The sequence below is a fragment of the Nicotiana tabacum genome, chromosome 8 (assembly GCF_000715075.1).
Source record: "Nicotiana tabacum cultivar K326 chromosome 8, ASM71507v2, whole genome shotgun sequence".
Lineage (NCBI taxonomy): Eukaryota > Viridiplantae > Streptophyta > Magnoliopsida > Solanales > Solanaceae > Nicotiana > Nicotiana tabacum.
Window position 1 is genome coordinate 8,922,871 of NC_134087.1, and position 16,383 is coordinate 8,939,253.

Sequence of the window (16,383 nt, forward strand, 5' to 3'; positions counted from 1 at the left end):
CACTTATTTCTGTTTGTACGTGCTTGTCATGGATAGTATGCATTGATATATTTGGTTGTAAACAATAAATTAATAGGGCGTTCTGCTATTTTGGTTCATCATATTGTATGATTATGGCCTTTTGCATGATTTCTGAAGTTCGCTTGAGAATATTTCATTTGTAAGGTCCTTTTGAGTATAGGAATTGAGGATTCTCAATTCATAGCAACTAACCATGACTGCGTTTTGACAATAGAGAGGGAGAAGGATTATGAAACTTTGGTAATTAAGTGACTGATTCTTTTTTTTTTTGGTTTTCCACCCGGTGTCCGGTACCCACATTGGTAATGGCAAAGCCACATATTGATAAGGGTGGTCCCTTTGTCGAAAAATTGCACTGTTTACATAGGTAAAATATTACATTTTAAAAATATATAACACATATTGAACATCCTTTGTTGGAATTTTTTCCACTTCTTTTAAATTTGAATATCCTTGGATAAATTCCTAGCTTGCCACTGCACATTGAAGCCCGACTATATTCGGATTTGTGTCGGGTAGGGCCCCATTTGAGAGGTAGCACTCCCTACCAAGGATCGCTACCAAAAAGGATTGAAACCTCTGGTTATTGGAGGAGCAGCCCCATCTGCTGCACCACATCTATTCTTAAATCTCAAGGAGGTTAGTTTTACGAATCAAAACCTGGAGAGAGCTAGGTCTCTGAAATTATTCCTAAGAAAATTGCAATTTATAGTGTTTTTCATTATATTTTTGAATTTATCTCAAATTTGATTTAAAAGAAAGAATTACTTTGGTCTGATCGAACTCCTATAACTAGTGAAATTTACTCTCAATAAGTGGAAGGTGCTGAACAAATTGGGGATATCTGCTCGTGTCACAGAATACTTGTTCTAACTCGAGATTGGTATTGAAATCCAAATAGTTTTCCACAATAGTTGACTTTACCACCAAAATTCATAAATGTGTGAATTTCATTCTGCATTACTATTTGACTATTTGTTTTAGTCTACTTATTAAAACTTCTCTAAGATGTGTTGATCTGTTGGTAGAAAAGGAAAAGGAGGAGAAGAAGCTAGCATGCCATCTACATAAATACATTTCTAGCCACTACATGGTTAATTTATAGAATTTATAAATAGGACAAAAAGTTGTTACAATTATATTTGTTCTTTAATTAAAAACATCTTGAACTCAAAGAAACCAATCTTTTTATTAAAGAAATTCGAAGGAGTGCACATGTCCTAAGAAAATTCATATACTCCTGAGAATTAATTGGAAGAAAGATTGAAACTCATTTCCTCTAACTTTCTATGGTTCTGGAAAATATAAAAAGTTACTTCCTCTGTTTCAATTTATGAACATGTTTGACTGGGCACGGAGTTTAAGAACAAATAAAGACTTTTGAAATGTATAGTCCTAAACAAGTCAAAAAGGGGTCAAGAATATTTGTGTGATTATAAAAGCTTTTCATTAAGGGTAGAATTGTATGTTTAAGTTAAATTGTTTCCAAATTTAAAAAGGGGTCATTCTTTTTGAAACGGGCCAAAAAAAAGTTAGGTTCACATAACTGGAACGGATGGAGTAATAAAGAAGTGATGATTGAGACTTGAGTCCCCAAATCCAATTAACGAAAAGAAGGAACACATACTATGCTGAACCAAAAAGGTTACTATTTAATTTGATTATTCGAAAACTTTACTAGGTACATGTAAAATGCGACAAATATAATGTAAAAAAATACATAATTTCAACTCTCTTGCTTATGTGACAGGCAAAAGCAACACATCAACTATCGTATTATAAGGAATAACATCTCAATATTCCGTCACATGCATAAAACTTAAACTCAATCAATAATTATCAGACTCAATTAATTAAAAAACCTATGGATGACGGGGATTGCGAACTCCAACCAATCTCACATCATCAACCACAGGACCACACAAAGAGCCAGAGTTATCACTCTTCATATGATAATATGTGCTCAAAAACCTAACTCTCGTACGTGGAGAAATTGCTGTGAACCTAAGCCTAGACCTTTTGACTCCACCTTTGCCTTTAGATTCATAAGGAAATTGCATAGTAATTTTCCCTGCAAATGCTTCTACAAGCATAGATCCTTCACAAGAATTACTAGCATCTCCAATTGAGAAAATAAGATCATATACTTTTCCAGGTCTAGTCCTCACTACTTGTGCTATGGCACTCTCTCTTCCGGCCACGAGCTCGACGGCGCGCTTGCCCTCGGGCACGGTGAAGTGTTCAGCGTCAATGTATTTTACTGCTTTAAGAGATTCAATCATCCATCCTAGCAATGGAGAATGGTCATCTTCAATGTTGGGAGGAATTAGAACACCCCATGTTGTGTTAGGAAATATATATGGACCCTCCTCAAAATTTCCATTCTTCAACATGTTGCCTGCATCCATATATATATCATCAATATGTTAGCAATATGGCATCCTAGTACAACAACAAATCGAGTGTAATCTCACAAATGGGGTCTCGCGAGGATAGTGTGTACACAACCATACCTCTACGTTGTGAAGATAGAGAAATTGTTTTCGATCGTAATGGAAATATATAACTCCCATTTTCGATTTTTAGAATTGAGAAGATATCATCATACTAATAGTAAATATAAACATATATATTGTCACGTCACGTACTCCTTGAATTTTTAAATTATATAACACTGAAAGAGTAAAAGAAGTTTACATTATCAATGTAATTTAACTGAATATAGCAATTAATTAGTAGGTTATTATTATGTTTTCTGGATTACTATACCAGACTTGTTGGGCAAAGTTATTGTTTGATATTTTAGGTCAACTTAATGTAAATTTTAAGAAAAGAGAGAAGACTTTTGAACTTGTAGTGTAAAATGAGACACATACAGCTTGTGTTGCTATAAATCATTGCATAAAGGTAAATTTTTTCCAAATAAGGAAAGAGGTCATTCTTTTTTGCACGGACTAAAAATGAAATAGGTTCACATAAATTGAAACAGACGGAGTACTTGTTTTTCAACGGATCATAACTTGAAAAGATAAATTAAAGATCTATAGATTATCAACACACAAACTTAAATCAGAGTAAACTAGTGATTTGGGAAGGATATAATTTATCTTACACCTACTGATAGCGCGAATGAATTTTTACACAATCAGTTGCGCAATTTAACATATTGTAAAAAAATATTTCCCTTATTTTTCAAGTTACTAACTGCACTCATAGTCATGAGTTTTACCTTTAAAGTGCAAAAAAATTATGTCAGTCATAGAAGTTAAATCCACTAGAAAAAGAATATAGATAAGGTTTTTTTTTTAATTTTTAGCCCGCGCCAGATATTATGTACATTTAATAACCGAAAAAGTGTATAGTATTTGTATAATTTTTATATATAACATACAAAATATATATATATATATAATTGTAGCCTAACTTACCTTTTGGTCTTTTAGGAGTTTTCAAAGCCTTAAGAGCAACAAAATCAATGAGTGGACCACAAGCTGGATCCTTTTCCACTGCAGGATTATGAATCACAACATCAATTTCATTAGCCTCAGCCAAGAAACCCCAAGAATAAGAATCCCAACCATCAGAACTATACATAGTTTGCATAGGCAACATTCCCCAATCATTTGGCTCAGAATTAGGCGATACAGATACGTTGAGTTTCTCTTCTTGTGCACAAGTCCTTGCAAATACAAATGAAAGAGAATAGAATACTCCTTTTGTTACTTTTACTTTGGTTTTTATTGAAGCATCTTCCCCAAGTCTAACTGCATAATCTCCAACAGGCACTGGAAGTAACATGTCACCTTGTGTTTGGCCTGATTTAATGTACTCTACGTACCCTGATATTTCCCAGTTAGGAATAGCGTGACGGTTTACCACTTTTGTGCCTTTCATTTGGGATGGTTTTGGACCTAGCTCGAAATTGCCATTTGGTAATATTCCTGATCAAATAAACAAGAAAATGGATTATAAAATGAACTATTGTTACATATATAATGTTAACCGCAGCCCGATACACAAGGCATACAACATACTCATTCAGAGGCGGATCCGGGGTTTTAAGAGGATGGATGCACTGTTGTGAAGAGTTGGATCTAGAATTTAATTATATTTGACTGGTTTAACTTTAGTTTCTTACCATAAAACCACTGTACTTTTGAAATTATAGGTTCAAAATTATATTCTTCTTAAAATTTTAGTTATTTTGAAGAAATATAACATTATTATACATGATTCAGGGAGAGGAATATGGGTTCATGGGACCCATATACATCAGCTTGGATACACCTCTGACATTCACGCAGGGTTCGGGAAGAGTCGCCACCACAAGGGGTGCGATATAAACAACACATCCTAATGCAAGCATTAATCGTTACTTACAAGGCTCGAACCCATGATCTATAAGTTAGAGGGAGACAACTAAGAATTAAATTAGATACATTGACCGTGTAATTATTTTTTTTAGCTTGTGATGGGCACATGATTGTGTAAGAAAATTTATACCAGTGTACGTCAAACTATAGTACTTATTCTCAAAAAGCCTTTAATCTAACTACTAGTGTAGATCTTGTATCAACTCGAGGGATCTAAGTTTACATGGATTTACTAAAGTAATATTTAAGTGGGAAAAAAGAGCATGGCCTGTTGGTACAACCATCATATTCTCTTTAGTTAAAATCACATGAAAAAAGCAAGTGCAGAACGTGTATATTTCTCTCTCCTTCCCTTATTCCTTTGGCGAAGCTATATGTGATCACCCTTCGTCAGAAAATTACATTTAATATATAAGTAAAATATTAGATTTTAGAGGTATATAATATATATTGATCAACACTCTTTCTCGGAGAATATTTTTACTTTTTTAAAGTTTGAACACCCTTAAGTAAATTTCTGGCTTCGCCACTGCGGCTTATTCATATTTAAAGTTTGTTCATAGTCCGATTTGATGCGATTTTATTTACAAAAAATCCAAATCAATTACTAAATCGGTTTCCTAATTTCCTAGCTGTTCATATTACCACTACTCCTAGGAAACTAGGACATATAGTCAAACCTGTAACAACCTTATTTATTCCGAATATTTTTGGATGCTATAGCGAAATGCTGTTATAGAGAACATATTTATAACATTATAACATGAAACTTAGTTTCTTAAAAACTTGGCTTTTATAGTGAAGTGGTGTTATATAGAGACGTTATAGAGTAGTATGACCATATATACTACTACTATATAGTTTGTGCTTCGCACAGTCATTTTTATCGTGAAGAATATACTTCAGATAAGATTTTACCAAACACTATAGCCTGCATGATCACGAATACAATTTAATTCCATAATTAAATTTTCATAATATAAACCATAACAAGTTTTAGTATCAATGCGCATAAAATGAAATGGAGAACAAGAATTATAATGATCAGATTGAAAACACAAAATGAAAACGGATATTAAAAGAATAAAAACTTACCATCCTTTTGAGATGAACAAACATGTATGGTGGCACAGAGCAGCACCAAAAATATGGCTGCTTTCTTCATTTTTCAAAGATAGTCAGACTCAAAGAGAAAGAGAGAGAGTGAGTGAAGATATGCTGGATGAAATTTACAAATGATCAACAGGCTTTTATGAATTTCTACTCGTCAAATTACCCCTAAGACAGAAGGAAATTACAGTAACTGCCACTATTTCTCTTTCCTAGTTGATACAGTAAGGAAGCAAAAGTGCACGTGCAATCCTCGTGCTGAGGGACAAAGATTTGGAATAAACCTAATTAAATACTAATATGCCTGTGAAATTCATTATCCTGTAGTAAATAAACCTAAGCTTACATATATATAATACTCTCGTGGGCATAGTGGGTTCAAGATTTGAAGGCAGTGAATGCATGGTTGATGGGTGCACTCGATCTTAATGAATATATATATATTTTACGTATTAGATAATTTATATACATAATACTGATATACACAGATCGAATTAATATATATTTAGCCTACGAATGATCGTCGTCTTCCCTCCGATCATCCTCAAAATCTCAGGTACAATGAATTATAGTCAGACAAAGGTCGTATCTGCAAGTCAAGATTTTGACCAGCTAGCGGCGATTGGACATGCTCTTCTACTAGTAGTTAGCTGAGAGTAACGTAGAGGAGCTAAGAATTTTTATTAAGGAATATCAAAATATAAAGAAATAAACTCACCAAGAAGTCAAGGGATGACATTACATAGTATATATACATATTTTTAAAAAGAATTACCGAGCTAAATAATGTAAAATGTCAACGAAGGGTATCGCCTACTGACACCCTTGAGTGCATGTGGCTCCGCCACTGTAATCATCTCATTCTGCTACTTTTACTTCATTCTTTTCACGTACAAAATTCAACTTTCATTGCAATGGTTAGGATAACCAACGACGACAACAACTAGCCTTAGTTCCAAATACGTATTATTATTATTTATATACTTTCACTAGCTCAAACTATTATGACAATATTGTTACGTTTTCTTGGTAAATTTACCATATACTGCTACTACTCTCTCTTCATCTTTTTCAAAAAATGATTATATCTTGTAAAAGCTAGTCCAATGATCAGTTGGAATGGACAATTAACTAATGGGAGTATATAGTTGAACCAATCACAGAGAATTCCAATACTAAACTTTAGATGACATACTTATAATTATATTGCCTTAAATTTTATCTAACAGTAGATTATAACTAGATTAAAACAACGTATTAAAAAGGAGAAAAAACATAAGAAAGATGAACAACACTTATGAATTTTCTCTACATTTTACTAATGAGAATTTTAGTTTATTGAGCATGTAGTATGATCCAAAAAGAGTTTAGATTTACAACCGACGAATCACAAAATGTTAGCCTGTCATGGGCACATGGTTGTGACAGGATAATGTTGGGTTTCGTTCCTTTTACAACCTAGGTATTGTACTCCAAGTTTTTGAAAGAGAGAATGACATAGTTATCCTTAAGAATTAATATCGATTTTACAAAAGGTACCTTGAAATCAGACTATTAAAACTAATGTAGAAGAGACATTCAAGATCTGGTACTGAAGCAGTCCCATGTGCAATTCAGTGCATTTTTAATTTATTTGTCTTACTGTCTTTTGAGAAGGAAAAAGAAAGAAGAAAATGAGAACGGTTTTGGCAACTCGTTTGTGGTGGGCAATAATTCGAAAATGTTTAATGAAGAGAGCATGTGCAATTAGTGAATGGACAAGGAGTAAGGTTTGCAGGTGTCACTGCTGCTATAACAGCAAGCATGTGTACAGTTCATTATCCATTCTTACTAATTAGTATAGCATCTATTATTAAACCCTCTACTTATAACACTACTAGAAATCCGGAAAAAGCGACCAAAGTTGGTCGCTTACAGGTCAAAAAGCGACCAAAAAACGTCCAAAATGGCTTGGTCGCTATTTTGCTGGTCCCTTTACCTAAAAGAACCAAATATTCCGGGTAAATAATATACCGACCAACTTTGGTCGCTTTAATATTTTAATAAAATAAATTTAGCGACCAAAGTTGGTCTCTATATTTAAATTACATTTTTTTATTTATTATTAATCAAAATATGGCGACCAACTTTGGTCTGTAAACCAAATATTATATTTTAAAATCTGGAAAATAGCGACCAAAGTTGGTCGCTTTTTTTTTTTTTTAATTTTTTAAACATAAGCGACCAAAATTGATCGCTAATTTCAAGAATTTAATTATTTTTTAAACATAAGCGACCAAAATTGGTCGCTATTTTCCAGATTTTTTTAATAGAATAGCGACCAAGGTTGGTCGCTTTTTAAGAAATCTAGGTTAATTAGCGACCAACATTGATCGCTATTGCCCAGAAAATATTTTTTTAAATAGAAAAGCAACCAACAAGCGACCAAAGTTGGTCGCTTTTCTGGGTATAATTTCGGCAGAAACTACCTGTTTTGGTAGCTACACCACCTGCCAGCATACCAAATTCCCTATTACAAGCAACAACAACAACAACAACAATACCAACAACAACACAACAACAACAACAACAACAACAACAACAACAACAACAACAACAACAACAACAACAACAACAACAACATTAACAACAACATTAAAACCAACAAAGTATAAAGTTCAATAGAACTAACACATTAAGCTAATCAAACTAAGTTAACTCTTATTACAAGCTCATTCGAAAATCGGTTCTATTTGTCTAGTTCAAAGTGTATAAAAGTCAAGGAGTATTTTGTACATCATTATCATCAACGTCTGATGAATTTTCATCACCAAGACGGTATCCAGAAGGGTCTACTTGTCGAGGACAGGAAGAACGATCACGAGGAGGACGAGAGGAACGAGCACGGGGAAGTCGAGCCTCTGGTGATGACTCACGAGACGGGGGAATCAGAAAACCTCCAGAAGCTAGGAAATATTTGAGTTGCTCTTGCATGTCCTGACACTGAGCTTGCATGCTAATGTACTGAGCATCTCTAAGCTTTTCTCTTTCGTTGGCCGCTTCTAGCTCGGATGTGAGCTTTGTCACAGTCTCCCGCATAGCGGAGAGGCTCTCCCCATCAAGTTGCTCGCTTGCGAGGAAGTCTCTATTCCTTGCATTCGACACTTATAGCGATGGAATTTCTTAGTAGGAAGCCCATATACCTTCCCCCATTTTGGACCGCCAGCAGCCTCCGTCCACATTCTTTCAGCATCCTCGTCCGAAGGTTGGATTGGCTCGCCCGACTCATTACATGGCTGACTGCGTATGAATTCATCCACTTCAATTGTGAAGCGACCTTATAAGAAAATTACATTGAATTAGTATTTCAAAATTTATATAAAAGTAAATCAAAATACTTAATAAAAAGTGAAAACTTACATGTACAGTCGAGGCTCGCCCCTCGACCCACCTTTCTTGATCCATCTCTTTTTTTTTTACAATATGAGTCTCGTTGAATAGCTCATCTTGGTTCATCGGACGCCCCAACTTCTTTTCCGGAAAACTCAAAATTTTTAGTAAATAAGCAGAATAGATATACTTTGAAAATTAAAATAAATTAAGCAATTACGTATCATTCTTCTTTTTACTGTCTCTAGGCTGATCGCACCTCCAGTGTACAAGGATCCTCCCTTCTCAGATGCGCGAGCTTTCTTTCCTTTTTCTCTCTTCTCTAAGAACATTGCGGTAAGCCATTGCCTTTGCAAATCCTCCCATAAATTCTGAAGCAACTAGCCAGGCTTCTGGTTCAACTTTCTAGCTTTCTCATTTTCAGTGGAGCAATTGGGAGCAAGTCAAAGAAAATGAATTTTCGTCCAAGTTTGGCATGTCGGAATAAAATACGGCCGAGCGGTAATACCTGATATTTATGAACTAGTACCATACAAGGTACCATATGATCATGATAGTATGATATATAAAAAGGTATATTAAAAATAAGTAGAATTTTAAGTAAGGTAAATCAATTTTTAATTATGCGGGTAATTGGTTAATTATCGGGTAACATGACTAATTACCCAATAAGCAAATTAAAATTAAAATTCTCACCCCACCCCACGTGGAAGCAAGCCCCTAATCAAACCAATGACTCTAGGTCATTTGGGATTAGGTGGCAACCAAGGTTCAAGACACATAGTTAGATCTTTTACAGGTTTGAGAATTCTGTGGCCTACATAATACTAACAGTCTAACCATTAAACCAAACTCTAACAAAATCTTTGCTCCAACATAGTGAAACAAAAACATCACCAAAACAACAATGCACTGCCAAAGAAGAAACTTGAACCCAAGAATTACATGACAATAAAAGCTCAAAGCACAAGTTTTTCATTAAGCTATCCTTGTAAGTTTGTGAATAGGGAGAACGTGATTTGTGATTGAAATTGTCATTTGTGATTCTCATAAGTCTTATGGGTTATTTGTGAATTGGATTAGAACGTTAGCTAATGCCAATTTGCCACACTAAAAAACGTGAATTCTTGCAACGAAAAGAAATCCAACGAGAATTATTAGAACCTTAGCAACGTAAAATTTTGCGGTTCTAAAAGAGTACGGTGCAATATTTTTCAAGAATATATACGGATTTTTTTCTACTCTAGGTATATTAAGGCTAAGTCTTTCCTTCATTTTGGCATGATCTCGTCATTACACAAGTTTGATAACGAGACATAAAGAAAAATTCATATCCCGGAATTTATGTATATTTTTCTAGTCTCGCAAGTTACAATATTTATTTTATCGGGACTTCATATTCATTTGAGTATTTCTTTCTACCAGTCAAGAGAGCAGAGAGTCTATATATATATATATACAGTATCACAGTATATTCATTACCATCGAGCTAATCGATGGTCAGACCTTATTGGGCAACTTCAGATCAGATGGTAAGTTATATACCGAGCCTACTGTGAACGAGCGCCTATGAGCGAGCCTACTATGGCAGAGCAGTTATATATATATATATATATAGAGAGAGAGAGAGCCGGACAACTATTTTACTTACTATATTGAGACAGTTAAGTCAGTATCAACAGGTAAGCATATATTCAGATTATCTTTGACTTCCAGCTACTTTCAGTTATTATAACATCAATTCAGTTTCAGCTTTCAGTTATATTATTGTCTTGCATACTCGGTACATTATTTCGTACCGACGTCCCTTTTCTGGGGGCGTTGTATAGGTTCAGACAAACAGATGAGTAGACCTCCTCAGTAGGTGTTGCCCGAGTTTATCTTTATCGGTAAGCTCCACATCCTTCGGAGTTTCCGGGTCTAGAGTTTTGTATTCATCTTGCGTATATATGTAGATAGGTTATGGGTAGGTGGGGGCCCTGTTCCGATCACGGTACGCCCATCAGTAGAGGCTTGTAGACATATCTTATCAGTTAGTGCAGTATGTTGGGCTTGTAGGTCCTCTATGTATATTTTATTGGCTTGTCAGTTACAGTGGTTATGACGGTCTTACCGGCCCAACTTTATATTGGTATTTCGTCAGCGTTAGTTTACATTCATTTTTATATTTTGTTTCGCTAATTGACTTGCAATGTGACCCCTAGCCAAAGTATGACATTATATATCCAGAGTTCTTGAGTCGCAAGTTGGTACGCAAGGATAGATGAGGCACTGGGTACCAGTCCTATCCCCAGGCTCGGGGCGTGACATTTTCGGATGTGTTTCCTGTTGTTGGTCATGTCACCGGACAGGGTTATTGATTTGGTGTTGGGCACTGTATCGTATGGCACCGGTGGAGTTAAAGGAGTTGAAGGAGCAGCTTCAGGAACTCCTTGGTAAGGGGTTCATTGGTAGGCCAATATAGATGTGTGTTCTAACTCGAGTTGGCTTGGTTGACACCGAGTTTTATTGTTGAGGGATGTGTTGATTCGATTGTTATTGAGTTTATTAGTGATCTGAGGATATCTATGAGTTATCTTTCCGTGTTGCGAAGCATAAGGATTTGTTGGTTATATGCACATGTGGTGCGGTTTTATTGTGACCTCCCAGTGGAATTCGAGCGGGAAGAGTATTGGGTATTGCTTGGCGGATGGCATATCGGTTGTGTCTTTTCGGATTTCTGTAATGTTATGTCAATTGCTTCGTCGTGGCTATGATGATTTGCTTTGGTTCTAGACATCAAATTGCGTGTGGTTGTCGATTTTAAGCATAGTGACTTGAGGTATTTTATGTGGACCAGTATTTGGATAGGGTCGCGCATTGCAACGAAGTTATGTGGATGTATGACCCTTCGGCTTAGATTCGTGTGTTTTGTTTCTATAATGTGTGACGAGTTCTCAGCATTGTGTGCAGTGGTACTGGTGAGCTTACGGTACAGCTATCTCATTTGAGACATTTTCATGATTTGAGTATGTTCAGATTGTTGCTTGTTGATACGCCGATTGCACGAGTTATGGCTTTAAATTTTATTGATGTGTCATGTCACCAGAGTAGTTGGGTTGGATTAGATGATATCGTTGGGATCCATAATGAATACAAACGGATTTGGTTTCAACATGTTGGAAGGATAATATCGATGTTCAGCTCAGAAATTTGCTATGGTCCTTGCCAACGGAGAAGTGGCTTCACGAATGGTTGATATGAGGAATGGTTATGGCTTTCTATGTGTTTCTTTTATCACTGGCAGTATACGAAAGTGTTAGAAAGAGGCTTTATTTGATAAGAGGCTTATTATCGAGATTCGGATGTTTTGAGCAATTGTTGTGATTAGAAGTTATCGCTACGAGTGTTTGAGTTATATGGTATATCATGTAATTGGATTTGAGGTTACAGGTATGGTTTATTACACCTTGTTCGGGCTTATTCAGAGTATAGATGTGAGATTCTGGTCTTGTGGATGAATTCAGAAGTGGAAATGTGGTTCTAAGGTTTATGAGTTAGGTTGGATGGTGAAATTTTAGTTACAAGGTGTTAGCGGACATATATGAGATATGTTGACATGGGATCACCCCCGGGTATGTGCATGGTAAGGTTACTCAACGATTGATGGTTTTCAAACAACTCTGGGCATGTTCGAGGACGAACGTATGTTTAAGTGGGGGAGGATGTAATGACCCGACCGATCGTTTTGAGCTTTTACATTTTGCTCGCCAATTCTCGGGCAATACCAGCCCCGTATGATATATTATGACTTATGTAAATCGTCGGTTTTGGTTTTCAGGGTAATCGGAGTGGATTTGAAAGAATAATTCTCAGTTTGAAGCTTAAAAATTTGAAAGGTTTGACCAAGTTTTGACTTGTTAGTATATAATCTCGGATTTGAATTTTTATGATTTGGTTAGCTCCGTTATATGATTTGGGACTTAGGAGCGTGATCGGAATGTGTTTTGGAGGTCCGGAGTAGATTTAGGTTTGAATTGGCGAAATTGGAATTTTGGCGATTTCTGGTTAATAGGTGAGATTTTGATATGGGGGTCGAAATGGAATTCTGAAAGTTGAAGTAGGACTGTTGTATCATTTGTGATGTGTATGCAAAATTTCAGGTCATTCGGACAAGGTTTGATAGACTTTTTGATCGAAAGCGGAATTTTGGAAGTTTTTGGAATTCTTAGGCTTGAATCCGATGTAATTTTGGTGTTTTGATATTGTTTTGAGTATTCCAAAGGTTGGAACAAGTTTGAATGAGGTTATGGGATATGTTGACATGTTTGGTCGAGGTCCTGAGGGCTTCGGGTGAGTTTCGAGTGGTTGAACGGATCATTTCATGTTGTAGGAAATTGCAGAAAATTATTTTTGGTGTTGCAGGTTTTTGACCTTCGCATTCGTGATGGATGTCCCGCGTTCGCGAAGAGTTAGGATGTGAGGCTGTAGAGTTAGCCTTCGCATTTGCAAAGGTGGTCCCGCATTCGCGAAGGGCTGAGGTGAATGGCCACGCGTTCGCAAGGTTTATGCCGCGTTCGTGAAGAGGAAGTGGAATAGCTGGGACCCCAAGGCATTTGTTCTACGCGTTCGTGTAGTAGAGGTTGCGTTCGTGAAGAGGTGAGTTCGTTATTCATCGCATTCGCGTAGAAGGAATTTTGGTTAGTGAAGCTTTGTGCTTCGCGAACGCGAGGGTGTTGTCGCATTCGCGATGAAGAAAATATCTGGGTAGACAGATTATATTTGGAAATCGAGGGTTTAGGTCCAATATCACAAAAACCATTGGAGAGCTCGGGAGAAGGTGAAATTGGAGGAGATTTTCAGTGGAGCAATTGGGGTAAGTATTCTTCACTCATATTTAATTTAATTCCATGATTTAGTCTTGAATTTCATCATTTAATTTAAGAAATTAGAGTGGAAATTGGGGAAAGCTTGAAAAAAAGTTTGAAAATTTCTTTTGGGGATTTGAATGGGCAATTGAGGTCGGATTTGGATGAATTTGATATGGATAGATTCGTGAGGAAATAAGAATTCTAGTTTTGTGGTTTTTATCAAATTCCGAGACGTGAGCCTGGGGGCGGGTTTGGCCAATTTCAAGATTTTGGTGTAAATTAAATATTTTTGAGTGAGCTTTGTTCCCTTAACATATTCTGATGGTATGAATCTGCTTTTGGCTAGATTTAGAGCATTCGGAGGCCGAGTCGAGAGGCAAAGGCATCGCGGGCTAGAGTTTGGATCATTTTGAGGTAAGTAATGATTGTAAATGTTTGTCCTGAGGGTATGAAACTCCGGATTTCACATCGTTGTGCTATTTTGAGGTGACGCACAAGCTAGATGACGAGCGTGGGGTCGTACATCGTTGGGGATTATGACTTAGTCCGTCTTGCATGACTGTTAATTCGCGTATTTGATTGAAAATGTTTGATATCATTGTGTTTAAGAAATTATTATCATGTTTTGGGCTGAATGCCATATTTGGACTTCGTGCCAACTGTTTTGGACCCTTGAGGGATTTTTACTACTACTCCTTACTGTTTTGACTTCATATTTGTACTCAGTCATGCTGTATTATACTGTTTTCATAACTTGGCCATATTTATTCCGTTTTGACATTTTTAAATGATATTTTGGGCTGAGCATCATATTTTTTTACTGTTTGCCGAGTGGCTTGAGATATTTCTGACTGAGTAAGGCCGGGGGCCTGTGTTATGAGGATATTATGGGATCGGGCTGCGCGCCGCAGCAGTGTGATACTAATTTATGATTAAGAGGCTGAGGGCCTGATTTGTTACGCTACAAGGTGGCTTGATATGAGGTCGAGAGCCTATTTGATTATGCCACAAGATGACTTGTTATTGTGCTTGGGCCGTAAGAGGCCCCTCTCGAAGTCTGTACACCCCCAGTGAGCGCGAGTACCCAGTGTGAGTAATATGATATAGCCCGAGGAGCTGTTGTTGTTTCATATTATTGCCTGAGAGGCTGTTCTTGATCCATGTTTTGCCCGAGGGGCAGTTCCTGATTTATGTTATGCCCGAGGGGCTGATTACGAGTGATTGTGAGGTAGCCCGATGGGCTGGTTCTGTTGATATTGTGCCCTGCGGGGCGGTTTATAGTACATGTTTTTCCCGAGGGACTATTTACGTTTCTATCATGTTTACTCACTGTTTTATCACTCGTTTGAAACTACTGAAAATTGTTTTAAAAGGTTTTACCGAAACTGAGCATGATTTACGAAGAAAATAATTTCTGTACTGTGTTGGAAATATCCTGCATTTGTTGTAGCGTTTTGACGTGGTTTACATATTTTCTTATTTGCTCAGCTTTCAGTTACTTTTATTACTTACTAAGTTGTCGTACTCACATTACTCCCTGCACCGTGTGTGCAGATTTAGGTATTTCTGAACTCGATAGCGGGTGTTGGTTGCTCAGTGGCAGAGTCATCGGAGTTAGCAAGGTAGCTGCCCGATGTTTGCAGCCCTACTTTTCCCCCTCTTGTCTTCCTTACACTGTATTTAGTACATTTTTAGACTCTTCGTTGTATTCAGACCTTAGTAGATGCTCGTGACTTTGTGACACTCCGATGTCGGGCTTGTGTATTTATTTTGCACTGTTCATTTAAACTTACATTAAGAGATATTTGATTAATTAAAGACTTAAAAATAATTTTTATTGATAAATGGTTAATTCGGAAGTTGTGTCGGCTGACCTAGTTTCACGATAGGCGCCATCACGACCGGGTCGATTTTAGGGTCGTGACATTGTACGAGTCTAACTGAATTCATTACTTGTAATTCAAATTATTTATATATGTACAAAAGTAAACTAAAATATATTTATATGTATAACAAAATCTTATAGTACAATTTATTCTGAATTCAAATACTCTTGATTTGAAATTCGTCCTTGCACCCATTTGATTTTTTATACGAATTTTTCAGATATCAACCTTATAAATTTTGTCCCGAATGGAGTCTTATGCGGCGAATTCGGAGATAATCGGGCTCCAATATTGATACCGAATACCGAGTGAAGAAAAGTAGCAGTTAGACTTGAATTTTGATGTACACCTGATTCGGAAGCGGATCCAGGATTTAACTGTAATTGGTTCAACTTTTAAGATTTTTAGCAATAAACTCATTGTATTGTTAAAGTTATGGGTTCGGATTTCATATTTATTGGGATTTTAGTAAGTTTTTACGTATATATCTCTACTACGTCTTGAAAGTTATATATAGTTAGTTAGGGGTGTTCATAAGAACCCGAAAAACCAAACCAAACCTAGGTTTGGTTTGGTTTGATTTTGAATTTTAAAACTCGATCAAATTTGATTTAGTTTTGGTTTTAATAAAAAAAATAACCGGAAAAAATCGAACCAAACCGACTATAAAAGTAGGTATTTAAATTTATTATTACACCTATGTATATTTTTATATAAAATTTCTAAAATTTTATAGTACATATTAGTCATTTATATTTCTAGTCTAGTTCTTTG

The 16,383-nt window shown here is 36.1% G+C and overlaps 1 protein-coding gene across 1 annotated transcript; it reads right to left on the reverse strand.

Annotated features, from left to right (window-relative positions):
- Positions 1-1,653: 1,653 nt before the first annotated feature.
- LOC107814272 (BIIDXI-like protein At5g11420) lies at positions 1,654-5,634 on the reverse strand. Its single transcript, XM_016639652.2, has 3 exons — positions 5,490-5,634; positions 3,450-3,962; positions 1,654-2,419 (listed from the first exon to the last, which is right to left on the reverse strand). Exons 1-3 carry the CDS (start codon positions 5,557-5,559, stop codon positions 1,884-1,886), a joined length of 1,119 nt encoding a protein of 372 aa, XP_016495138.1. The 5' UTR covers positions 5,560-5,634; the 3' UTR covers positions 1,654-1,883.
- Positions 5,635-16,383: the final 10,749 nt, after the last annotated feature.

What these genes read in the sequence shown, in the direction of transcription:
- LOC107814272 (XM_016639652.2), bottom strand. Translation starts at nt 5,559, where the DNA reads ATGAAGAAAGCAGCCATATTTTTGGTGCTGCTCTGTGCCACCATACAT. An exon ending in TTGTTCATCTCAAAAGGATG is followed by an intron (nt 3,963 to 5,489) that starts GTAAGTTTTTAT and finishes TTATTTGATCAG; the next exon opens with GAATATTACCAAATGGCAAT. An exon ending in AACTCCTAAAAGACCAAAAG is followed by an intron (nt 2,420 to 3,449) that starts GTAAGTTAGGCT and finishes ATATGGATGCAG; the next exon opens with GCAACATGTTGAAGAATGGA.